The sequence below is a fragment of the Neolamprologus brichardi genome, chromosome 9, assembly GCF_056152115.1.
Source record: "Neolamprologus brichardi isolate AB-2024 chromosome 9, ASM5615211v1, whole genome shotgun sequence".
Lineage (NCBI taxonomy): Eukaryota > Metazoa > Chordata > Actinopteri > Cichliformes > Cichlidae > Neolamprologus > Neolamprologus brichardi.
The window spans coordinates 33,736,851-33,764,831 of NC_142112.1; the positions used below are offsets into that span (position 1 = coordinate 33,736,851).

The 27,981-nt window shown below is 40.8% G+C and overlaps 1 protein-coding gene across 2 annotated transcripts; it reads left to right on the forward strand.

Annotated features, from left to right (window-relative positions):
* Positions 1 to 2,238: 2,238 nt before the first annotated feature.
* Positions 2,239 to 27,981, forward strand: LOC148101499 (uncharacterized). Of its 2 annotated transcripts, XM_087846335.1 has the most exons (6): positions 2,239 to 2,305; positions 5,710 to 5,815; positions 8,822 to 10,006; positions 10,332 to 10,651; positions 24,788 to 25,727; positions 26,053 to 27,981. In XM_087846335.1, the coding sequence occupies exons 2-6, from the start codon at positions 5,798 to 5,800 to the stop codon at positions 26,743 to 26,745; spliced, it is 3,156 nt and encodes a 1,051-aa protein (XP_087702461.1). In that variant the 5' UTR covers positions 2,239 to 2,305; positions 5,710 to 5,797; the 3' UTR covers positions 26,746 to 27,981. The 2 variants fall into 2 exon arrangements, with proteins under 2 accessions (XP_087702461.1, XP_087702460.1); XM_087846334.1 differs by lacking the exons at positions 2,239 to 2,305; positions 5,710 to 5,815; positions 8,822 to 10,006; positions 10,332 to 10,651 and adding exons at positions 18,680 to 18,805; positions 20,542 to 20,647 and having other exon boundaries at positions 24,711 to 25,727.

Consider the following 27,981-nt stretch of genomic DNA (forward strand, 5'->3'; position numbering starts at 1 on the left):
AGCAAATTATTTCTCCATGATCATTAACAAGAAGTCTGGTAATCCTAAAGCTCTATTCAATACAATCAACTCTGTCTTGCATCCCACCACATCAGTCATATCTGAGACTGCCCCACACACGCCTGAGGATTTTCAAAAATTCTTTACTGAAAAAATTAATGATATCCGAGCACATATCCCGCTCCCATCCCAAGACCCCTCTGAACCACCTACATGTTCGTTCCTTTTTTCAGAATTTAAACCGGTTTCATTATCCCATCTCACTGATATAATAATGCACATGAAACCAACTACGTGCCCCTTGGATATGTTACCTACACCATTTCTCAGAGATGTGCTGAAGACAGTCGGCCCCAACATCCTTGCTATTGTAAATGGCAGTATCTCATATGGAACTGTTCCTGACTTGTTTAAACAAGCTGTTGTCCAGCCGCTTCTAAAAAAACCTGGTTTAGATCCGTCAGTTCTTGGCAATTTTAGACCAATCTCTAAGCTGCCATTTTTGTCTAAGGCTCTTGAGAAGATTGTCCTCCACCAATTATCCTCATTCTTAGACACGCATAATATTCTGGACAAATATCAGTCTGGTTTCAGGGCCTTCCACAGCACAGAGTCTGCTCTACTGAAGGTGTTCAATGATGTGCTTCTAGCTGCTGATTCTGGAAAAAGTACAGTTTTAATCCTTTTAGACCTGAGCGCAGCATTTGAGACTGTCGACCACACAATCCTATTGAACCGTCTAAAGACATGTGTCGGCATTCAAGGTTCTGCTCTAAAATGGTTTGCCTCTTACCTAGAGAGCAGAACATATTCTGTGATGCTGGGTAACAAATACTCTTCCCCAGCTACACTAACCTGTGGAATACCTCAGGGCTCTATTCTGGGCCCGGTCTTATTCTCCTTATACATGCTCCCATTAGGCTCCATTTTTCAGAAACACCAGATCCCTTACCACTCTTATGCAGACGATACACAGTTCTACCTTTCTCTAAAACCAGGTGCTGATAGTACGCTGCAGAAAGTCTCAGAGTGTCTTAGCGACATACATTGCTGGATGTCTCTGAACCTTCTCAAACTAAATCATGACAAAACCGACATTATAATCTTCGGTAAGCAGGACTCTATTAGCCTCATAAGAAACAATCTGGGCCCATTATCAGCTAATGTGCATCCCCATGTAAAAAATCTTGGTTTCATTTTTGATTCCACTCTCAAGCTGGATAAGCACATAAATTCTGTTGTTCGTGGCAGTTTTTTCCAACTCAGGAGCGTTTCTAAACTCAAAAATATCCTGTCATCTAAAGACCTGGAAACTGTTATCCATGCTTTCATATCGTCACGTCTTGACTACTGTAACTCTCTCTATTTAGGTATTTGTCACTCAAGCCTGTCACGCCTGCAACTTGTTCAAAATGCAGCCGCAAGGCTCCTGACGGGCACTAGAAAGAGAGAGAATATTACCCCGGTACTTGCATCACTACATTGGCTACCAGTTAAATATAGAATTGATTTTAAGGTTTTATTATTTGTTTTTAAAGCCCTCCATGGTTTGGCTCCAGGTTACATTTTAGATCTTCTTAGCCTGCACTTGCCCACTCGATCTCTGCGCTCCTCCAGTCAGATGGTTTTATCAGTTCCACGCTCCCAGCTCAAATCTAGAGGTGACAGGGCTTTCTCCATTGCCGCCCCGAGACTCTGGAATAGTCTCCCCCCCTTCATAAAATTCTCTCCATCCTTGGAAATTTTTAAATCAAATCTCAAGACCTACTTATTTTCCAAGGCTTTTGGATCTCGCTGATATTACATGTCTTACAAAGTTTTCTTTCTATTTTAATTCTTTTATTATATTATTCCTCTGTTCAGCACTTTGGCCGGCACTTGATGTCTTTTAAATGTGCTATACAAATAAAGTTGACTTATCATTTGTGATATTTATTACTGTGTGCATACTTTATTAGGAGAGATAAAATGAAATAAAAAATGTCTTCCTTCCTGGCTCCATCGAAGAAGAAATGCTCAAGTAACTATGTAACACGTACGTAATCCAATTCCACAACACAGTGTAATGGGAAATCAGCTGTGTTTTTCTGCCCATTTTATTTCGAATCTGGCGCGAACCGGTGAACCAGTCCCTGAATCAGTCACGTGGTACGGACTGCCCGCGAGGCCTCGAACGTCACTGCACACGTAATCAAAGCAAGCCTCGATACGCGCTTCACAGAAACGCCCCCGAGATTACCCGACACACGATTCGACGCTTCGACACACAGGACACATCACTAATCACTACCGCTCACATCTAAAGGTAAGTGTCAAGGTAACTTTGAACTGAGTTCAGTCAATCTTGAGTTTTTCGAAGTTTTTTGAGTGAAGTTTTCTGTTGCTCTCTGTGAGAGAAGACCGTTAAAGGCGAGGCTCTCCAGAGTGCAGCAAAACAGGAAACCACAGCTGGGTGTGTGTAAGTGTGCAAACGAATAGATTAGAAGTGGAAGTGAGCCACGAGTATAGAAAGGTCAAGTTTCGTGATTTGTTTTTCTCACCACTGATCACGCGCTCAACACTCTACACATACTTGCATCACACGCGCGCTCTCAAGCATCAGTATTGTACAATTCTGGGCGTCACGTGAGTTGCAAGTGTTACCATATAAGGGAAATCTCCATTGTTCTGTAGCAGAGGTTCTCAAACGTTTCACAATGAGTTTCACCCTTACGAGCAACATCAAAGCGCAGTAGTATAGGCCTATTTAACACCACATACACATACTTGCCAACATTCAAAAGGGGTGTGTGTGTGTGTGTGTGTGTACACGTGGGCTGTTAACTGGAGTTGGTTGAACAGATGTGTGGCAGACTTGCTTTTCAGGAGCCGCTACCGACAAAACAGCAAATAAACACCAAATATGTCATCTGTGACATTTGTGAGGTTACCTCAAACACACTCCGTCAGTCTTGTTCCTCTAGAACAACAAAATGTTTACAAATATCGCGGGTTTACCTGGTGATATTCTCATGCAGATGGTGTTCACAGGACAGCAAGAGTAAACGATCGGGAGACTCTTGTCTTTGTCATCGTTCCCCTCGTACGTGTTATTACTCCGATTTCAGCGTTTTTGCTTCACAACTAGTGCAGTTTACTACTCAAATGGAGTCGAGTCAACCAGCGCCACCTCTGGCCAAGTACCATAGCCTACAGCCAGATTAACTTGTGACAGTAGCGATTTTTGATGCGGGCGACACGGGCTGTTGCCCGAGGCGGCATCGTGGTGGGTGGCGGCATCACAAGCATCGGAAAAAAAATTAAAATAAGATTGCTCGTACTCGTGCTGCCCCGACATCATGCCAGCGCATATTGGGAATGTCGTAGGCACCGATCGGTTTTCTATCACCCATTTGCTGGGAGTAAGGGCGCCCTCCGTTTGCGAGGTGCGCCTGCTGCTTGCGGCACAGGGAGGAGAGGGCGGGGCGGCGGGGGAGTCTCTGGCTGGCTGGAGCGGCATCTAATAACCAACTCGCAAAATAAAACACACCAGACATTATGATACATTAGAATTATAATTTGCACCGATGTTTTTTTTTTTTTAATTCTATACACGAAAAGTGAGCGCGAGAGCCCTCGGTGCGCGTGCTCGCTGCTGAAGTCAAAGTAAACTTTATTGTCATCTCCGCTACATACAGTCCAGTATATAGAGAGACGAGACGACGAGGCTCCAGTTACAGCAGTGAAAGTAAACAAACAATAAATATAAGAAGAGTAAGAAAATAAATATACGCTTTAGGACCAGGAGTAAAGGGACCAATAACAATTTAAAATTTATAATTTACAGTTTGATGATTTAAAGTCTCACACACAACCCCTGGAAAGGGGAGGGGGACATGCTGCTTCCAAATAGAGCACATTTCATTCATAATGTTGTAAATCCAAGCCCATTATGTATTCACGATCTGAATACTGGGTTGTGCGAAATCCCAGAAATAAATCTTAAACAAAGTGAATCTGTGAACTAAGGTGTAGGTCTGTTAGGTTAAGTTGTGGTGATCCTCGGGTTGGGGATTTTGTGTTCATACTGGAGTGCAAAATTAAAACCAATGGAAGATGGACAAGAAAAGTTCAAAGCCATCAGGTGCTCAGTTTAGAAAAAATAGAAAAGAAAAGGAGGAGAAATGAGCAAAAGACACAGGTAAGCAGATGTGTGATTGGATAATGGCAGGTCATCCTGAAACAATCAGACTAAACTCCAAACAATACATTATGTTACAGATTTTAATATTAATTAGTCATTGTTAATTGTTGATTTGTCCTGTTCTCGTTGTATGACGAATTATGACGACTGTTTGGTAGCTGTTTGCATATCCTCTCTCTCTCTCTCTCTCTCTCTCCGTGTGTGTGTGTGTGTGTGTGTGTGTGTTTCTCTGGTGAAACAACAGTTTTATGTTAATGTACAGTCCTTAATAAGTTTTATTTGTGTGTGTGTGTGTGTGTGTAAAGTTCCACAATACATGTGGAACTTTCTATTTTGTCTGTTTTTGTATCTTGCAAATAAACCTTTAAAATAAATAAAATTTTATTATGTATTTATTTTTGGACTACATCAGTAAGAAATGCCAAATTATATACACAGAGTTATAGAAATCACCACTCCCGTTATTCATGATGATTCCAATAACATCACATAATAACATGTAACATCACATCCTGTAAGCACAGTCTGCCTGTGTCTTTTCTCTGGAAATGAACATTTTCAGCCAATATAGGTAATACATCAACATGGCAGCCATGGCTAAGTTAGGAATATTTATAATGTAATTTCCAAAACTTGCATATGATTTGCTATTTGTAGCAGATCTACTGACTGTCACAGAGCAGCTGGAGCAGTCTCAAATGGAGGTCAGTCCACTACTGCCACCTGTGGCCAAGTGCCATAGCCTACTACTAGATTAACTCGTGACACATCTGCACCTGTTTCTATGACCACATTGAGTAGAGGCTGAGTGGCTGCACTTACACTGGTGCATTCAAATCTACCCACAAACACTGAAAGATGCAATGTGGATTGTCAAGACTCAAACCAACCATTAAGCAAAGACAGCAGGAATCACTTGTTTCTGTTTATTATACAGCCAGATTTACTTGTGACACACATGTGCAGCTGGCTTTATCACCTATTTTGAATTTGTTTCAAGCACAATACATTTGTAACTTTCAGTGTTTTCCGGTCTTCCAAAAGAAGAAAAAAAACCTTCAACTACATGACATGCAATTGTGTATTTGTTTTCACCTTATCATACACTTGAAGTTTTACAAATCACCTCTCCTTTTGTTAATATCATTTTACTCTCAGACAATCTAGTTTTTCTTACAGAGATTGAATGCACCTTCTGCGGATGGCGGTACCACACAGTGTGCGTGGACTTCCCCTGTACAGAAGGCAACTACAAATGTTGTGAATGCTAAATAAACAGAAACAAATGATCCCTGTTGTCTTTGCTTAATGATTGGTTTTAGTCTTGACAATCCACATTGCTGGCATTGCATCTTTCAATGCCAGCAATGCCAGGTATCGGTGCTCAAACCTTTTGTGTTTGTTTCCAATAAGTTGCCCACCTCGGGAAGCAAAAATGTGTTCTTTTACTTGTAAGGTGAACATATGAGACACTTTGTCTCTTCAGTGCAGTGTGGAGCCTAACAAAGATCTGTTTTGTGTCCCAGCTGATCAGCAGGAGGAGAAGAGTCTGACGAAGCAGCAGAGGAACATTTTCAGCTACTTGGACTCAGCTCAGCCACTACAGAGAAAACAATGAGCTCAACACAGAAGGTGACAGACAGAGCAGGGCGATATGACCAAAAATATTTATCATGATATACATTTGAAAATTTGCGATAACGATATAGCTGACGATATAATTGACACTAGACAAAATACTTTACAACTCCACAACTTTATTAAAAAACCTATCAATGTATTTTCACTTAAACAAGCAGCTGTTTTTTATGTGTATTAAAGTTATATAAAAATTTAACAGTGCAAATGCAAATGCCTTGGAGCAAATGTCGGCCAGTTTCCTCTGGAAAATCATTTTGGTTTGACTGTTAGCAAGCAATTTGCATTTGCACTGTTAAATTTTTATATAACTTTAATGCACATAAAAACAGCTTGTTTAACTGAAAATACATTGATGAGTTTTTTAATAAAGTTGTGGAGTTGTAAAGTATTTTGTCTAGTGTCAATTATATCGTCAGTTATATTGTTATCACAAATTAAAAACAAAGTAACTTTTTGTAAAACTGTTATATTTAGAGCATCTTTTAAGTGGAATAAATTGCCTTATAAAATTAGAGAATTTTATAAGGCAAGTCCTATCGGGCTTGGTTAGCCTGTGGGACTCCGGAGGCAGCCGACAGGTATCGACAGGCCAAGCGGAATGCGGCTCGGGCAGTGGCTGAAGCAAAAACTCGGGTGTGGGAGGAGTTCGGAGAGGCCATGGAAAAAGACTTTCGGACTGCCTCGAAGAGATTCTGGCAAATCCCACTGACGCGTCTTCCGAGGAGGAAGCAGAGTCTGGGGATGAGGGGAATGACCCGCCAATTTCTGGGGGCGAGGTCACTGAGGCAGTTAAACAACTCCTTGGTGGCAGAGCCCCTGGTGTTGATGAGGTCCGCCCCGAGTTCCTGAAGGCTCTGGACGTTGTAGGGCTGTCTTGGTTGACACGCCTCTGCAATGTTGCGTGGAGATCAGGGGCAGTACCCCTGGACTGGCAGACCGGGGTGGTGGTCCCCATCTTTAAGAAGGGGGACCGGAGGGTGTGTTCCAACTACAGGGGGATCACACTCCTCAGCCTCCCCAGGAAAGTCTATGCCAGGGTGCTGGAAAGGAGAGTTCGTCCGCTAGTCGAACCTCGGATACAGGAGGAACAATGCGGTTTTCGTCCTGGTCGCGGAACACTGGACCAGCTCTTCATCCTCTCGAGGATACTTGAGGGTGCATGGGAGTTTGCCCAACCAGTCTACATGTGTTTTGTGGACTTGGAGAAGGCATTCGACCGTGTCCCTCGGGGTCCCCTGTGGGAGGTGTTGCGGGAGTATGGGGTGTCTGGCCCATTGCTACGGGCCATTCGATCCCTATACAACCGTTGCAAGAGCTTGGTTCGCATTGCCGGCAATAAGTCGGACTCGTTCCCGGTAGGTGATGGGCTCCGCCAGGGCTGCCCTTTTTCACCGGTTCTGTTCATAATTTTTATGGACAGGATTTCTAGGCGCAGCCAAGTGGCGGAGGGCTTTCGCTTTGGTGGCCTCAGAATCTCATCTCTGATTTTTGCGGATGATGTGGTTCTGTTGGCTTCATCGGGTGAGGGCCTCCAGCTCGCACTGGAGCGGTTCGCAGCCGAGTGTGAAGCAGCAGGAATGAGGATCAGCACCTCCAAATCTGAGGCCATGGTTCTCAGCCAGAAAAGGGTGGAGTGCCCACTCCGGGTCGGGGATGAGTTCCTGCCCCAAGTGGAGGAGTTCTATCTCGGGGTCTTGTTCGCGAGTGATGGGAGAAGGGAGCCGGAGATCGACAGACGGATTGGGGCTGCAGCTGCAGTAATGCAGACGCTGCACAGGTCCGTCGTGGTGAAGAGGGAGCTGAGTGTAAAAGCGAAGCTTTCAATTTACCGGTCGATCTACGTCCCTACCCTCACCTATGGCCACGAGCTGTGGGTAGTGACCGAAAGAACGAGATCGCGGATACAAGCGGCGGAAATGAGCTTCCTCCGAAGGGTGGCTGGCCTCCCCCTTAGAGATAGGGTGAGAAGTTCGGCCATCCGGGAGGGGCTCAAAGTAGAGCCGCTGCTGCTCCACATCGAAAGGAGCCAGCTGAGGTGGTTTGGGCATCTGACAAGGATGCCCCCTGGGCGCCTCCTGGGTGAGGTGTTCCAGGCATGTCCCACCGGGAGGAGGCCCCGGGGCAGACCCAGGACACGCTGGAGAGATTATATCTCTCGGCTGGCCTGGGAACGCCTTGGTGTTCCCCCGGATAAGCTGGAGGAGGTGGCTGGGGAGAGGGAGGTCTGGGCCTCTTTGCTTAGGCTGCTGCCCCCGCGACCCGGCTTCGGATAAAGCGGATGAAGATGGATGGATGGATGAATTAGAGAATTATTCAAACTATTCAAAACTTCAATGACCACTTAAAAGCCGATTTACAGAGCTTTTAGTTGTTGTAATATTTTAAGAGATTATTTGTTTTTGAAATTTGTGCAATGTGCCTGAATGTTATTGATATTATTATTATTATTATTATTATTATTATTATTATTATTATTGATTGCTTATATTTTAACAATTGTGAAACCTCACTGTGGATGTAAGAGCCAAATTGAATCCACTTTATTGTATAATATTTTATGTGATTGTATTTCACGGAAGATGAGCAACATCTGTTGTGGAAGCTAATGGGGTTCTTTTTGAATAAACAAACATAGGATTTATTATCACTGAATAATTATGTATAAATCTATAAAAATTAAAGAAAGATGTAATAGGAAACAACACTATAATATAAATGATAAAATACAAATTTAGTGTGTGTGTGTGTGTGTGTGTATACAATCAGGAGGGATGGGCATGATTTTAGTGTTTGAACAGTCATGAATTCTTTTTAACACCAGGTTGGATGTAATGTGTTAGAACTACCAGCAGGTGGGGATAAGAGACCTTTAAGGTGTTTGGTGCCACACTCCACCTTCAGGTTTAAAACTAGTGTTAATGGAGGGAGTTTGAAGGCTCAGTTTGTTCCACGACTGCATTTCACTCACTGCCTCTGTTTGTATCTCTGTCACTGCAGGACCAACATGGAGCGAGAAGTCAGCGCTCTCAGGAGGCCGACAAACCTCACAGAAGAAAGAGAGAGAAAAAACACACCTGTGACGAGTGTGGGAAGCATTTTACTGAGAAGGGTTCACTAAAACTTCATCAGGTCATCCACACTGGAGAGAGACCGTTCAGCTGTGACTTGTGTGGAAAGTCTTTTTCCTTGAAGGATTCCCTAAAAAGACACCAACTCATCCACAGTGGAGTTAAAGCGTACAGCTGTGACTTGTGTGGAAAGTCTTTTTCCTTGAAGGATTCCCTAAAAAGACACCAACTCATCCACAGTGGAGTTAAAGCGTACAGCTGTGACTTGTGTGGAAAGTCTTTTTCCTTGAAGGGTTCCCTAAAAAGACACCAACTCATCCACAGTGGAGTTAAAGTGTACAGCTGTGATCAGTGTGGCAGAGCTTTTACTCAAAGTAGCCACTTACAGAGTCATCTAGTTAGCCACTCTGGAATTAAGGCATACAGCTGTGACATTTGTCGGAAGGATTTTGCTCTGAAGACTTCACTAAAAAAGCATCAGGTCATCCACACTGGAGAGAGACCGTTCAGCTGTGACTTGTGTGGAAAGTCTTTTTCCTTGAAGGGTTCCCTAAAACAGCACGAACTCATCCACAGTGGAGTTAAAGCGTACAGCTGTGACGAGTGTGGGAAGGAGTTTACTGAGAAGGGTTCCCTAAAAAAGCATCAGGTCATCCACACTGGAGAGAGACCGTTCAGCTGTGACTTGTGTGGAAAGTCTTTTACCAGGAAGGGTTCCCTAAAACAACACCAACTCATCCACAGTGGAGTTAAAGCGTACAGCTGTGATCAGTGTGGCAGAGCTTTTAATCACAGTAGGAGCTTACAGAGTCATCTAGTTACCCACTCTGGAATTAAGCCATACATCTGTGACATTTGTGGAAAAACTTTCAGCCAGAGAGGGCACCGAAATATACACCTACGCATTCACACCAGACATGATGTGTACTGCTGTGAACAGTGTGGCAAATACTTTGCTACAGACCAACAGTTACAACAACACATGTTTACCCACACTGAGGGACGACCTTATAAATGTGACCTGTGTGAGAAGACTTTTAAATCTCCACATTCCCTGAGACTACACCAACAGATCCACACCAGAAAGAGACTCTACAAGTGCAGCTACTGTGAGGTATGTATTTATATTGTTATTTTGTCATTTTAGCCTGACTGTTTGGAACAACTCTGCTCATTAAATTGTGTTAGCATGTTAGCAATTCTACTGCATGGAAAAGCAGCTCTGAGTGATTATTCAGATTTTCATTTCAGTTATGATTTTAGTATTACTGTAGTATTATGGTGGTAGTATTGTAGTTATTGCAGCCCAGTAAACTGAGTGTGTTAACTGAAACAGTAAAATGTAATTGGACGTCTGCAGAGATGCTCTTTATTTCAGGCGACGTTCAGGATAAAAGTGTTGAAGGACTGACTTACACTGTCTTTGTGTCTTTGTTTAGAAGCAGTGCGACACAGATGGATCCAGTTCTCAACCCTGTCATCACTGTGGTGGTGGGAAAGACTTTCGTTGTGACCTCTGCGGAAAAACTTTCAGTTGGCAAGCTGCTCTTAAAACACATCAACGTAGACACACTGGAGACAAACCGAAATACTGCAAAGAATGTGGGAGAAGCTTCACCACATCATATCACTTAAAACGACATCAACTGATTCACAGTGGGGTTAAAAAGCACCTGTGTGATCAGTGTGGGTCATCCTTCACCACTGCATGTGAGCTTAAAACACACAAACGAGTCCACACGGGAGAGAAACCATACAAGTGCAGACACTGTGACAAAAGCTTCTCACAATCAAGTAGTCGTAACATTCATGAACGTGCACACATGGAAGGAAACTACAGCTGTGACCAGTGTGACAAGAGCTTCAGGAATCTCAGTTCATACTCCGAACACAAACGATCCCACATTACTAATAAACTGTTTCACTGTTACCAATGTGCCAAAACATTCACCTCATTATCTGCTCTGTGCAAACATCAGCGTGATCACTCAGGGCTGAAATCACTCCCATCACTGGATCACAGTGAATCTGAAGAGACAGAAAGATCCTCTGGTTTCAGTGTCAGACTCAAAAAGCTTGAGATCAGGCTCCACAGAGTTCAGATAGGATCATTTAAACTTGTGTTGAACTGAATTGGTTGCTGGGCTGAACTTCTGCATTACAAATGCAAACTGAATAATACAGAAGATGGAAGAATAGACTTTGATCAGTTAATAAAGCTCATGATCTTGATTCATTGTGGCTGCTACACAGATACTTCGGGGTCACTTCTCTCAGTTAGGAACCTTCCTCACCAAAACTGACTGTTGGACCACATCCCTGGTTTCATGAGAAATTGTTTCAGCCATGATTTCTCTTCATGTATTTCAGAGTAAAGACTGAAGTGACAAATGGAAACATGTTTAAAAAACACAATGTGAGAGAGACGTTGAGGTCTTTAGAAGTTACCCTGGGTTTTTCTGTCACCCTGCTAGATGTTACACGCCTTGTTATTGGACTGATTTCTACTGCTGGACTACTCCTGGGGAGAGTAACAATACTCTTACTAATTAGCTCCCTTTCACACCTTTGGGGATATTTATTTTTGTGCTTGAAGCGCTGTGAGCCAGAACAGCGAGAGAAAAATCTGCAAACGCAATGAGCCGAATGCTTAAGTGAATCCCAGCAGCTGCACATGTGCTATGCTGATTTAGAGGATATCTTTGCTCTGGATTTATATTAATACTTTTTCATTTCTATATGATTCTTCTTGCATCTAAACAAAGATGATTCAATTTGCTAAATTTTGATGGCTCTTCGTGCTCAGGTGTAAATGAGACGTAATATTTGCTCTTGGTTTGGTTCTCCTGTACAGAACCTTGCAGTACAACAGAAACCTAAAAACATTATTTGTAGTTGTTATTCTTAGTTGTTCTGCTGCCTAAATACCACAGGGTGTAATTATGAAGTTATTGAGTTGCACATACTTTACGACCTGCTTACGTTCGAGGTCACAGCGTCTGTAGAGCAGCTGGAACATAATGAAGTCTACAAGGTTAAAGTTTTCTCTTAACTTATTGTTCTTTCTGCTAGTTGATTTGATGGATCTGAGAGCTTTTGTTTTTATTACTGTTATTATAATTATCATTAATATTTTACTCTTTAGAAGCTTTAAAATAGTGTTTGTGTTTGAAAAAATTGATTTAAGAATTGAACAGAAACATCTGTCCTTCTGAAAATCACCCAAAGGCACGGAGACCAACTCAAAGGATGCAACTTGTAACTTTCTCTTCCTTCATGTCAGTACCATCATCGATTATTTATATAAAATGCATAAAGCAACAGTAACACTTTAGTTTGGATTTCATGATTTCTGTAGTTGGAAAATATTTTGTTTAAAGACAGAAGTGACCGCATAGTTGCAACATTAAAGTGAAATATTTAATATTCTAATAACAGATTAAATGCTGTGTTGAGGCTGTCGTTTCAGGAGGAGAGAAGCTGCAGAGAGGCGTGTAAGACTGCAACTCTGCTTCCTGGTCCCAGCTCTGGATAGTCATATTTTAGGGGGTTTAATAAATTTGTCCATATTTCTAGAAATGAGAGCTGCTCCATCCAAAGTGGGATCGATGCCCTCTCTCCTAACAAGAACAGGTTTCCTCCAGAATTTTTGCCAATTATCTATGAAGCCCACATCGTTTCTTGGACACCACTCAGACAGCCAGCAACGTAAGGAGAACATGTGGCTAAACATGTCACTCCTGGTCTGTATCCCAATTCAGGGTCTGCAGCCTTAAAGGCCGCATTTTAAGGCCGATTACGCCACAGCAACGTGACGAAGGCTGTCCCAATTCAAAGGCTGCTCGAAATGCGGCCCTCAAATGCGTCCTTCATTTCCCTGAATTTTAAGGATGTGTCGGTGTAGACTTCGTGGCACAACATATCCCAGATTGCATAGCGCGGCGTGGGTGTGGATAATTTTGCCAAAAAAAACGGTAGAAGTGGAGCGGCCAAAGAGTAAACGTTTAAAAGTAAGTACCGATATGATGTCTCAACAGGACCTGGAAAAACTAGTCCATGCATTCATTTTTAGTAGGCTTGATTACTGTAACAGCATCTTTACAAGTCTACCTAAAAAAGCAGTCAGACAACTACAGCTCATTCAGAACTCTGCTGCTCGAGTCCTCACTAAGACCAAAAAAGTGGACCACACCAGTCCAGCTCTGAGGTCTTCACTCTGGCTGCCTGTCCGTCAGAGGATAGACTTTGAAGTTCTGATGCTGGTCTATAAAGTTCTGAATGGTTTAGGACCAAAATACATCAGTGACCTCCTCACCCAGTATGAACCTTCCAGATCCCTCAGGTCACCTGGATCCGTTTTTTTTAATCAGTTCCCAGAGTCAGAACCAGACACGGAGAAGCTGCATTCAGCTTTTATGCTCCATATATCTGGAACAAACCCCAAGAAAGCCTCAGATCAGCTGAAACACTCAGTTTATTTAAATCCAGGTTGAAGACTCACCTGTTCTCAGCTGCATTTGAATAAAGCACCAAATCCACACTTTTAAGCTTAAATTCTTTTTAATCAATTTAATAAATCATGCTTTTTATTTGTTTTTGTTTTTTAATGTCTCTTTAAAGCACTTTGAATGACCTTGTTGTTGAATTGTGCTATATAAATAAACTTGCCTTGCCTTACTGAATATTATGTCACTTATTTATGTGCAAATGTTTAATAATGAAGAACATTAAAACATTACTGTTGGCCACATGTCGGCAAAGTTATGTGACATTAGTGATGTTTGTACTAACTTGGTTTTAAAGCCTTTACTTTAAAATATTCTCTGTTCAATAGTCGACCTTAATCTTACAGAGAATGTGATGATTTTATGGATAATTAAAGTCAGTCATATATCCACAAACACAACAAGCTGAAAGTCAGTGATGCTGCTCGGTTTGCAGTCCTGAATATCACGGCACAAGCAGGATTCACTGCACTGTTAATGTTAGTGATGTTATATTGCTGCCTCTGTTCGGTGGTGTCGAGCCAAACAGACTTTAACGTGTGTTTGAACGAGTTGACGGTTCACTCGTTAAGCTGAAAGAAAGATGCCTCCGTGCCAGCTTGAACATGTTGCGTATGCCGTCGGAACTGGATTTCAGTCTAAACTGATGTCCGTGTTGGTCCTGCAGAGAATCAGAGTTGGAAAAGTTGTTAATGTAGCAAAAAACAAAATGTAATGCAATCTCTTTAAAGCCATGATCTTTTTTTATCGCTGTCACTGGAGTGGGTAAATGAGTCTGCAAAGTTAAAAAAACAAATTTACATTTATTGTTTATTACTTTTATCGAACATCATCCCATCCCATTTATACACATTTAAGAAATAACGTAGAAAATATCCTTTTGTATGCATTTGGAGACTCAGCATTGGAACCATCCCAAATATCTGCACCAGGGAACCAACTTCTCAAGCTGGTAAAAAGGTCAAGGACACAGTTACGATCGCTAAACTAACCTGTTTTTGAATAAAGGAAAACCATATAAGCATGATCCCTGGAATCTCGGTTTAAAAAAAAGTCAAGCACTACAAATTACTTTTCTTATGTTTAGTATACAGGAGTTGCTGCTCACACTCTGAGTTGCACTAGTGTGTCTGTCAGACGTCCCAAATGGACAGACCGCACTCGCACTCACGCCGGACACTGTAACAGTCACAATGGTGTGGTGTCTCTTTAAGACAGCCCAAGTCAAGGGTTAATGTTGTCATCCGTATGTGCCACTGACTCTCTCTGTGATTGTGTGGACATGTGCTTGCACGCTAGTGCATGAGGAGGGACAGATTTTATGTTTTACCTCTCCAGGCACCTTTGTTTGCAACGTTATGGGTTGTATGAACACTGCGCTCTATGCTTGTTAAGCTGCAGCCGTTCAACCGGGCTTATATGGTTGATGAAGAGAAGGTATATTAAAGAACACGCTGTGGAATTCCCAATGCCAGTGCGAGTGTGTATTCTTTTGGCTAAGTGTTTTGCCGCCTCCTCTCAACCACTAAACGCAACCCGACGTTACAACACCTCCTGACTTTATTTCCAGGAGCCCTCGACTCAGCTGCAAAGTGCTTACGGGGTCAGTTTCATCAGAATTATCTGCCGTCATTCAGACATAAGTTGAGCAATGGTTTAACCAATTTTCCATCAAACCATGAAGGGATGTCGGAATTTAACAGAACATAGGATGTAAGTTAAGGAAATATAAGTTTGACTATGGAGCACATCTCCTTCAGCGTTCACAATAATGGATTGCATTTCTCTCATTCAACTGACTGTTTAGGGGGGGGGAAGCGGCTAATAGTTAGTGGGCTCTGTGTTTGTTGTTTTTTAATCACACTAGGAGTGAACAAAAGCAGAAAAAGCCCTGTAAAGATGCAGACTGTGAAAGTCTGGTTTATACCATAAATCTTACCAGCTGTAACTGAGTTTTTTGTGGTTTAAGTTATAAGCACGTGTCAAGACTTCTGAGAGAGATCATTAATGCAGAGGATTGCAGCAGCTCTTGGATTTTCACTCTCTGCTGGCTTTTAGATGAACAGTCACATAAATTTCATTCCCAATTTTTCGCCTTTTTTCCAATTAAGATGTGTCTTTAAATCTTTTCTAGTTCGAATAGTTTATTCACATAGTAAAAAAGTAGCTCGGGAACTCAGTAAGTTTGAACTGCGATAGTTTAAAGACATTTTCTAAAATAAAGAGGATTTCATCATCCACAGTTTGTGAAAACTGCAGTTAAAAACAAATCAGTAAATTCACAAATGATGGACTCTTTTCAGAGGTACGCTTCATGTACTGATTAACATACACTTAAAAGATGTACATTAGGGTGCAGACTGGTTATGTGGATTTGCTATATGAATATGCTCAAGAGTCTGTTTGAGCTAAAAAAAAAACAAAAAAACCTTCAAATATATACATATAATTTTAAATCAGTAACATAGATAAAATGTTTTTGGATAACAAACGAGTCACATTTTAAACACTGTTTGAATAATCAAAGAGACAATTATAAAGTGCAGGCTACAACAGACATGCTTACCGGGAGCAGAGAAACACGCTGTATTGTCTCTTTTGCATAAGCCACACCAGAAACGCTCTGTGGGGACATCAAAGTCTGCGCCGTGGGAGTGTCTGGACCCTCCACGCCGGGATTTGCCGCACAACCTCGCACTGGTCCCATGCAGGGGCACAGCCAACGTGTAAGCCCTAGTTCAGCTCCCGAAAAACATGCTCGAGTTGTTCTTGTGTCCAACAAAAATGAGTTCTAGTGTTCTATTTTCAATGTTACTGCGTTGAAGTTTGCACAATTTGAATTAAAAAAATCATTAGACTCTTAAATAAATGGCATCTTGACGTGGACTCGGCGAATGGCTTAAAAAACGAATACATTGTTTTACATCTTGTGCACTTGAGTACACTCCAATGAAACTCGAAAAGTGGGATAAATCCAGACACAGATTATGGAGATGATGACTCGGCATTTGTTAGGGAGGAGTGTAAGTATAGAGAGGAGGAATTCCTACTTCCCATTCATGTACTCTGCACTGGGCATTGTGTCAAAACTGTCCTTGTAACATGTTTACTTTTTTTTCAGAATAAATGGCTGTGAAAAAAACCCCATCAAAGTTGAGGTAAGTGTTCACCACAGTATCCTGTTTTTTGTATTGGGGTCAAATTTCTCTTTGGGTAAAAATTAAGCCAACATCCACGTGTCAAAGGTTGGTTAACATTTATAACGTGTATAACGTTTTGTAGAAAAGTTTGATCGATTCGCTCTCTCACTCTCTCTCTCTCTCTCTCACTCTTAGAAAAATAATAAATTCTCTGGGGGGTTTTTCTTATATGTTTATGGTACCCGACGGAGGAAAGATTGACCGGGATGAACCGACGGTCGTCTGACTCCTTCTTGATGTGCGTAAAACAAAGCCATTTTCTTTTAGGGTTTCTGTCTATTTTCTGTTAACGAGAAAACCCGTTGTAAAAGTAGCTATAAAAATGAAGAAAAACTCTTTACTTTGGTATGAGTGGCTGCACCAAACAAAATACCTTATCAGGGTGTTTTAATAAAATTATTTGGGATAGAGTTCTGAATATGTGAGCGGCGCTTTTTTCACTAAGGGATATTTTTTACACATACGAGGAGACGAGTGGGCGGCCTGTAGGTTAATATAAGAAAGTAAAATACATCCGCTATTGTAAAAAGAAATGGCTCTCTACAAGCAATAGAAAGTCCTTCTTTTCATTACAAGCATTGGTGTAGCATACCTCCACCCGGCTCTATAAATATAAATGCAATCCGTTACTAGTCAGATAATCTTAAAGCAGGGGCGATTTTAGCCCATTTTTCGGGGTGCTTCAGCTGCCAGAGCGATAGTGGCTTAGACGCAACGGAGCGCAGGTGTAAGTGTCTGGCTTAAACCAGGACATATTTGCTGCATTTAACCTTCAGTTACTCTTTATATAGTTAGGTAGGAGGCAGTCCATGTTTCTTTTTTACTGAAAAAAAAGCATTACAACCAGTAAAAACATTACACCCAGATAACCTGCTGTGTTCAAAACGTGTTTCCCGACTATGTTTGCTACCCTACAATCCGTCCTACTCTGTAGTAAAATTTATAGCCTATTTAAAATCTAAAACTTAACATTATCATATATATATATATCTGCAGCAGGTCCTCTTAGCGTGGACCCTCATTTATAAACACAACTTCTCACTACACAAATACCTCATCTGGAACAACAGAGATATTTTATTTCTTTTATTATCACTTTTCCTGGAAACTTGGGTCCAAAATGGGATCCTATTGGTGGCTCAGCTGGTTAATAAAGAGGGAGCACCACTTACTTACAATGAATCCCTTACACTTTATAATTTTCCCTTAAGTGTTCGGGAATTCTCAAAGGTGCTTGGTGCCATACCCTCAGGTACTTTAATGTTATGTAAAAACACTGACAGTTCAATGTCTACCTCAGTCACTTTCCCTGATCCAGCTGAGTCTTTTCACAGGATCTTGGTAACAGCAATAAGAGAATACGTAGTTTATTCCAAGAAGATATCGTGTCTCTCCCATATATATAATATCTTACTGGAACCGACATGTTCCAGATATAACCTGGAAGACATTCTGGATGATCCCATGAATATCTAATTGTAAACAAGGTGAAAGAAATCTCATATAAAATTCTTCATAAATGTTACCCTGCCAGTCACTATATGGTAACATTTAAAAGACACATAAATACTAATTGAACTTTCTGTGGGGATCATCCAGAAACTGTGGCACATCTTTTTTGGTACTGTTCCTCTACACAGAGATTCTGGAAGGAATTTAGCAGTTTTGCTATTGTCCATATTTTAAGGGAGTTTTCTTAATGATGGGAAAATGTTTTATTCTGTTTCTTTAAGTTCCCCAGGAAGAATGATAAATGTTTTTTTATAATAAATTTGTTAATACTTTTAGCTAAATTTTTTATCCATAAATGTAAGTTTATTAATAAAACACCATATTTCTGCCTTTTTATAAGGATATGGAATTGTACATACAATCAATATCAGACTAAACCAACAAAAAGGCTCTCAGAACAATATTTATATGTTGATTTGCGCGTACTCATATCATAATTTTTTTACCCCTGATTTTGTATGTTCATGTTCTGTTCTTTCGTAAACTTCATCTGTTTGTATGTTGTATACTCATTGTGTGTTCAATAAAGTTCAATTTAAAAAAAAGTACAGAAACTTCAGACGTCACTAATCATGTGACTCTGGCCAAACGAATCAAGCCTCGACACAGTGCTTCTGAAGCAGCGTGTTGATCTTTTTGACACACGCACCGGAGCGTCAGCTTCAAGCGGACCATCACTACCTCTCACATCTAAAGGTAAGTGTCAAGGTAACTTTGAACTGAGTTCAGTCAATCTTGAGTTTTTCGAAGTTTTCTGAATGAAGTTTTCTGTTTCTCTCTGTGAGAGAAGACCGTTAAAGGCGAGGCTCTCAAGAGTGCAGCAAAACAGGAAACAGCAGCTTCCTGTTTCAATAGTTTCGTGAGTTGTTTTTATTAACACTGATCACGCGCTCAACACTACACATACTTGCATCACACGCGCGCTCTCAAGCATCAGTATTGTACAATTCTGGGCGTCACGTAAGTTGAGGTTGTTACCATATAACGGAAATCTCCATTGTCCTGTAGCAGAGGTTCTCAAACGTTTCGCAATGAGTTTCACCCTTACGAGCAACATCAAAGCGCAGTAGTATAGGCAGTAGCGGTTTTTGATACGGGCGATTTTCATTTTCGCTGCACAACTAAAGCGTGCAATTTACTTTGTGTGCACTCAAATGGAGTCGAGTCAACCAGCGCCACCTCTGGCCAAGTACCATAGCCTACAGCCAGATTAACTTGTGACACACACAGTTGCGGTTTTTGATAGGGCTACACGGGCTGTTGCCCGAGGCGGCATCGTGGTGGGGTGGGGGGCATCACGGGCATTGGCAAGAAAAAATAAAATAAAATAAAAAAATGCTCGTATTCATGCTGCCCCGACATCATGCCAGCGCATATTGGGAATGTCGTAGGCACCGATCGGTTTTCTCCCATTTGCTGGGTAAGGGCGCCCTCCGTTTACGAGGTGCGCCTGCTGCTTGCGGAACAGAGAGGAGACGGAGGGGCAGCGGGGGATTCTCTGGCTGTCTGGAGCGGCATCTAATAACCAACTCGCAAAATAAAACAAAATAAAAACAAAACAACAAACAGATATTATGATACAGACTTATAATTTGCACCGATGTTTTTTCGAAATTCTATAAGCCAAAAGTGAGCGCGAGAGCCCTGGTGCGCCTGCTCGCTGCTGAAGTCAAAGTAAACTTTATTGTCATCTCCGCTACATACAGTCCAGTATATAGAGAGACGAGACGACGAGGCTCCAGTTACAGCAGTGCAAGTAAACAAACAATAAATATAAGAAGAGTAAGAAAATAAATATACACTTTAGGACCAGGGGTAAAGGGATCAATAACAATTTAAAATTTATCATTTACAGTTTGATGATTTAAAGTCTCACACACAACCCCTGGAAAGGGGAGGGGGACATGCTGCTTCCAAATAGAGCACATTTCATTCATAATGTTGTAAATCCAAGCCCATTATGTATTCACGATCTGAATACTGGGTTGTGCGAAATCCCAGAAATAAACCTCAGACAAAGTGAATCTGTGAACTAAGGTGTAGGTCTGTTAGGTTAAGTTGTGGTGATCCTCGGGTTGGGGGATTTGTGTTCATACTGGAGTGCAAAATTAAAACCAATGGAAGATGGACAAGAAAAGTTCAAAGCCATCAGGTGCTCAGTTTAGAAAAAATAGAAAAGAAAAGGAGGAGAAACGAGCAAAAGATACAGGTAAGCAGATGTGTGATTGGATAATGGCAGTAGCAATTGCTGGCATTGAAAGATGCAATGCCAGCAATGCCAGGTATCGGTGCTCAAACCTTTTGTGTTTGTTTCCAATAAGTTGCCCACCTCAGGAAGCAAATGTGTTCTTTCACTTGTCAGATGAACATATGAGACACTTTGACTCTTCAGTGCAGTGTGGAGCTTAACAAAGATCTGTTTTGTGTCACAGCTGATCAGCAGGAGGAGAAGAGTCTGACGGAGCAGCAGAGGAACATTTTCAGCTACTTGGACTCAGCTCAGCCACTACAGAGAAGACAATGAGCTCAACACAGAAGGTGACAGACAGAGCAGGGCGATATGACCAAAAATATTTATCACAATATACATTTGAAAATTTGCGATAATGATATAACTGACGATGTAAGTGACACCAGACAAAATACTTTACAACTCCACAACTTTATTAAAAAACCCATCAATGTATTTTCACTTAAACAAGCAGCTGTTTTTTTATGTGCATTAAAGTTATATAAAAAGTTAACAGTGCAAATGCAAATTGCTTGCTGACAGTTTAACCAAAAGGCATTTCCAGTGGAAATTGGCCGACATATCCTGAGCATAACCATGTATAATATCCAGAAACTTAAAAAGAGGTTATACAGTCGTGGCCAAAAGTTTTGTGAATTGCATAAATATTGGGAATGTTGCTGCCTAAGTTTTTATAATAGCATTTTGCATACACTCCAGAATGTTATGAAGAGTGATCAGATGAATTGCATCGTCCTTCTTTGCCATGAAAATGAACTTAATCCCAAAAAAACCCCCCTTACCACTGCATTTCATTGCTGTCATCAAAGGACCTGCTGAGACCATTTCAGTAATCGTCATCTTAACTCAGGTGAGAATGTTGACGAGCACAAGGCTGGAGATCATCATGGCTGTATCCCAATTCAGGTTCTTCAGCCTTAAAGTACGCAGCCTCAACGGTCCTCAAGGGCCGCGTACTCAAAGACCGCTAAGGCCGGAAGTGCGAGGCTTGTAGGCTTGTGAAATGGGACGGTCTAGCCTCCATCGCGCTGCCCAGGTTGCCTAGCAACCATGATACTAACAGCTGGAAACGTTTCATACAGCTTTGTTTGACAGAAATGAAGGAGAACATATTTTGTTCATTTGTTTCTACATGAGCTCTGTGTGATTTAATAAGTATCTGAGGCTGAGACCACAGGACTGTAAAACATGATTGTTTGGCTTCATTTCTGTACTGAACAGTCATTTAAGATTAGTTAGTAAATAACAATTAGCTAATGTTGTTCATGAGACTAAAGTCATCTCACTTTGGTAATGTAACTATAATATGGCCGATATTATAGTTATTATATTAATCATTATTAGTCATTACAGCAGTGAGTTTGAACTCTGTGTCAAATACTGAGCTTCAGTAAAGATTCAAGTTGCAGTTATTTATATGTCCTATCACCTTAAATCTTTACTCAAATACAAGTTTCTTTGACAGTGTGTATATAGATGTATCATATATAAGAGACAAATATTGTTTGTTTAATTTGTTGGCATTACTAAATTTGGCTCAATGCTTACATATATGTGTAAAAAGCAAATTATACGAGCTGTGAAAACTGTTTCTGATAGAATGAAGAGTAGACTGATATATTAAATATTCCTTTATTGGGTGAGAAAATCAGACCATGTCATAACTGCTTTAAGTCATACAGAATAGATATCAGAGCCTTAAACAGGCTGACTTCTGCTAAATGGGTCAAACTGGGCAGAAAGTCTACAAACACATAACATCCTTATAGAATATGATGTAACACTATAGATCAACTTACCTCAGAATATATAAAGCATATAAACAATTACAGCAATATGATGCAACAAACACAGCAGTGCTACTAATCCAAAATACTCAAAGCTTCATAGAACTGAAACAAACATTTATTTTTAGCTCCATTCTGCTGCTGATACATACTTTAGGTTTCTGAACATTAAACTTGTTGCTGCCTTTCATAGTGTGTAACTTGAAGGCCCTGAGTACTTTCTCCCACACTGAAAACACTGGAATGACACAATTATTTGAACATTACCTAATAAGACTGATTCAGGACAGACAATTAGTTATTCTAAACTTTTCTAGCAGTCCTTCACAAACAGGGAACAGTCTGTCTATTCTCTCCATCTGTCAGCTGCTGCTGGCTCTTCCTCCTCCTCTTCCTCACACACTGCTGAGTTTGTCCTGCTGGATCATCAGGGGTGCAAAGCCTCACAGATGATGTGCAGCAGTGGGTCCCTCAGTCTGTCCTCGCTCTGGACACTTGCAGTTGTCACACATGGAAATCAAATGTGTGATAAGCTGCAGGATTCAAACACAAGTGTAACTTATAAATACATGTTCACACTTTTATTCCACAATCAGAGAGAAAGAAACAGAGAGAGAGTGCAGGACAGACAGACAGGTGTCTCAGGTGTATACACTGCTACAAAACAGCACCAGAGAAGGAGGATTTAGTGTTTGTGTTATTACGAGTGCTAAACAAGACGAGTTCCCAGATGGTACAGTGGACACGTGTGACTCCTGTGATTAAAGCATCTTTCTTTCAGCTTAACGAGTGAACCGTCAGCTCGTTCAAACACACGTTAAAGTCCGTTTGGCTCGACACCACCGAACAGAGGCAGTAATATACCCGAGTCATTTAAACGGCTGTCTAAATGACTCGGGTAAACTTTGTAGCATGCGTGCTTGTTGTTTTTATTTTGGGTGGGGGAGGTTCAATTTCAGGGAGCGTTGAGGCAGTTGCCATGTTGCAACGAGCTTAGCCTCTGTCTCGCTAGCTTGCTCTGCGCTCAGTGGATCTGCGCTCGACAGTGCAGCCTAGGCGGATAAGTCGAACGCAGATTCAGTGAGCTCTCAACACAGACAGCATTGTCAGAAGAAAAGTTTATAAAATAAATTAAATATATTGTATTGATCGATAAATATGTGCACAGAACCGAAAGCACTGTATCTAACGCTTCAATATCGATACATGTATTGTATCTAACCCCTAGCGTTTTACCGGTATTCTATCACGATATTTTATATCAACTGTATGATATGGCCCAGCCCTACATGAAAGGCAACCTGATTGTACACTAATCACACATTAAAATGAGCAAAAGAGGCAAAACTGTGTGCCAGAGTCAGGGGTCAGCGTTTTGTTTTTATGTCACAGCACCAGAACGATTGCAGGTGCTCATAAGTAGTTACCATAAATCACCACCTTTCATGGTCTCAGCACATCAACTCTGTTATTAGGAAAATGGGACAAGGCATAGCTATGGCTATGAAATGCTCTTTGTGTATCACTTCTTCAATTATGAAAGATGTCATTAATGCACTAGTAATGTCTTATCTGGAGTATTGTTCAATCACTTGGTCAGCAGCTAATAAGACAGATCTTAACAGACTTCAGTTAGTCCAGAATAAGGCGTCCAGATTAGTGTTAAGATGTTCATACTATACTAATATGGAAAAATGCATAATCAACTTTCTTGGCTTCCTGTACAGGCTAAAATATTCTATAGCTTACTTGTAGTTATAAAGAAAGCAATTCTGTTAAACACACCACATTTATTTCTGCTCAGCTGCAGTATCCCGATGAAATACATAATCATATTACACAATTTTCAACAAACTGCAATTTAGTAAATGCTCGAGTTAAAAGTAACTTTTTGTAAAACTGTTATATTTAGAGCAACTTTTAAGTGGAATAAATTGCCTTATAAAATTAGAGAATTAGCAACTATTCAAAACTTCAATGAACACTTAAAAGCCGATTTACAGAGCTTTTAGTTGTTGTAAATATTGTAAGAGATGGTTTGTTTTTGAAATTTGTGTAATGTGCCTGAATGCTATTGATATTATTATTATTATTATTATTGATTGCTTATATTTTAATTGTGAAACCTCACTGTGGATGTAAGAGCCAAATTATGTGGATATCTTGAATCCATTTTATTGTATAATATTTTATGTGAAGCTAATGGGGTTCCTTTTGAATAAACAAATAAACAAACATAGGATTTAATATCACTTAATAATTATGAATTATATTTATAAATCTATACAAATTATAGAAATATGTAATAGGAAACGACAAAATAATATAAATTATAAAATAATACAAAAGTGTGTGTGTGTGTGTGTGTGTGTGTGTGTGTGTGTGTGTGTGTGTGTGTGTACACAATCAGGAGGGATGGGCATGATTTTTAGTGTTTGAGGTGTTTGGTGCCACACTCCACCTTCAGGTTTAAAACTAGTGTTAATGGAGGGAGTTTGAAGGTTCACTTTGTTCCACGACTGCATTTCACTCACTGGCTCTGTTTGTATCTCTGTCACTGCAGGACCAACATGGAGCGAGAAGTCAGCGCTCTCAGGAGGCCGACAAACCTCACAGAAGAAGGAGAGAGAAAACATACAGATGTGATGAGTGTGGGAAGGGTTTTACTGTGAAGGGTTCACTAAAACAGCATCAGGTCATCCACACTGGAGAGAGACCGTTCAGCTGTGACTTGTGTGGAAAGTCTTTTTCCTTGAAGGGTCATCTAAAACAACACCAACTCATCCACAGTGGAGAGAGGCCGTTCAGCTGTGACTTGTGTGGAAAGTCTTTTACCAGGAAGGGTTACCTAAAACAACACCAACTCATCCACAGTGGAGAGAGGCCGTTCAGCTGTGACTTGTGTGGAAAGTCTTTTTCCTTGAAGGGTTACCTAAAACAACACCAACTCATCCACAGTGGAGTTAAAGTGTACAGCTGTGACGAGTGTGGGAAGGAGTTTACTGAGAAGGCTTCACTAAAACGTCATCAGGTCATCCACACTGCAGAGAGGCCGTTCAGCTGTGACTTGTGTGGAAAGTCTTTTTCCAGGAAGGGTTCCCTAAAACAACACCAACTCATCCACAGTGGAGAGAGGCCGTTCAGCTGTGACTTGTGTGGAAAGTCTTTTTCCAGGAAGGAATCCCTAAAACAACACCAACTCATCCACAGTGAAGTTAAAGTGTACAGCTGTGATCAGTGTGGCAGAGCTTTTACTCAAAGTAGCCACTTACAGAGGCATCTAGTTACCCACTCTGGAATTAAGGCATACAGCTGTGACATCTGTGGAAAAACTTTCAGCCAGAGAGGGTACCGAAATATACACCTACGCATTCACACCAGACATGATATGTACTGCTGTGGTCAGTGTGGCAAAGAGTTTATAACAGACACACAGTTAAAACAACACATGTTTACCCACACTGAGGAGAGACCTTATAAATGTGACCTGTGTGAGAAGACTTTTAAATCTCCACATTCCCTGAGACTACACCAACAGATCCACACCAGAAAGGGACTCTACAAGTGCAGTTACTGTGAGGTATGTATTTATATTGTTATCTTGTCATTTTAGCCTGACTGTTTGGAACAACTCTGCTCATTAAACTGTGTTAGCATGTTAGCAATTCTACTGCATGGAAAAGCAGCTCTGAGTGATAATTCAGATTTTCATGTCAGTTATGATTTTAGTATTACTGTAGTATTATGGTGGTAGTATTGTAGTTATTGCAGCCCAGTAAACTGAGTGTGTTAGCTGAAACAGTAAAATGTAATTGGACGTCTGCAGAGATGCTCTTTATTTCAGGCGACGTTCAGGATAAAAGTGTTGAAGGACTGACTTACACTGTCTTTGTGTCTTTGTTTAGAAGCAGAGCGACACAGATGGATCCAGTTCTCAACCCTGTCATCACTGTGGTGGTGGGAAAGACTTTCGTTGTGACCTCTGCGGAAAAACTTTCAGTTGGCAAGCTGCTCTTAAAACACATCAACGTAGACACACTGGAGACAAACTGAAATACTGCAAAGAATGTGGGAGAAGCTTCACCACATCATATCACTTAAAACGACATGAACTGATTCACAGTGGGGTTAAAAAGCACCTGTGTGATCACTGTGGGTCATCCTTCACCACTGCATGTGAGCTTAAAACACACAAACGAGTGCACACAGGAGAGAAACCATACAAGTGCAGACACTGTGACAAAAGCTACTCACGTTCAGGTAATCGTAACTATCATGAATGTACACACATGGAAGGAAACTACAGCTGTGACCAGTGTGACAAGAGCTTCAGGAATCTCAGTTCATACTCCGAACACAAACGATCCCACATTACTAATAAACTGTTTCACTGTTACCAATGTGCCCAAACATTCCCCTCATTGTCTGCTCTGTGCAAACATCAGCGTGATCACTCAGGGCTGACATCACTCCCATCACTGGATCACAGTGAATCTAAAGAGACAGAAAGATCCTCTGGTTTTTGTGTCAGACTCAAAAAGCTTGAGATCAGGCTCCACAGAGTTAAGATAGAATCATTTAAACTTGTGTTGAACTGAACTGGTTGCTGGGCTGAACTTCTATATAATACAGATTTACATGGGATCTTATTTTCTGTCAGTTTTGTCCTTTTTTCTCTGTCCTGGTTTTGCTCGTCTGTAAATAATTGAAAGTCAGTCAAATAGTTCATTGTTCTCCAGCAAAACATTTTGGAAACTCATGTTTAACCTTTGAAACTCTGACATGTCGTCAATGGAAAATTGTATTTAGTAGTCCGTATAATCTTTTAACCCTTTAAAACCGGTCGGAGCGGGCACGCTCTGTTTTGCATAACTATTTTTAAATCCCGGTAGCTCTGCAACCACGTAAGGTAGCGCAATAATTTTTTTTGCATATGAAACCGGAGGAGTTGTACTTACATCTTATGCCATCAGCTTGTCTTCGGTCACAGTTTCCTTCCACATACAGCTTTGCAAAAACTGCATAAAAAGCACTTGCAGCAACAAAAACATAATATTCCAGAAACACGCTTTGCCGATCCGATCAGCTGTTCATAACACTTCCTATGTCCATCAGCGCGAACTATCGCATGTCCGCCATGACCTGCCTGAAACCGAAAGTGACATCATTTTGTGGAAATGTAGTTTTTTACCATATAGCCTCATGAGCCTATACTGGTGTTTTTAAAAGTTATCTTTGACTTCATGACTTTCTGTGTCGTTTCTGGGATGCTTAGGACTCATATTGCACTGCTGGAAATAGTTTATTTTGATGCAGATGCTGCTTTTTTGCAAATTTGCACTATAATATTTATTTTCGTTTTTCCTGCAGTATATAAAAATTGGTGTATTTCAAAAATAAAACTATGAAGACACTCAAAATAAATTTCCTGTGGTGGGAAACTATTTTGTGCAACTGTTTTGTATTTACAGTTTTGAGGGATAAGCCTCTTAAATTTCTCTAACTAGACATATATGTTGAAAAACAAAAACGATTTTCAATTTTTTTGTAGTTTATTGCACTTTTTTGCAATTTATATAATTACTATGCACTTAATGCAGACATATTATTAAAATTTAGACTGTAATGGTTGTATTGATGTATAGCAACTTGAAATGCTCCCAAAAATGGCTCCACAGCATGTAAAAATATAATATAAGCTCTGGCTGACTTGGTTCTATGGTAGGTCTTAAAGGGTTAATGATATACGTTTGCATATGGTAGAATACTGCATGTAATCATTTGTGTTTAGAAGTATATATTTGGTGGCATATTAAAAGAATGTCTCATCCTGG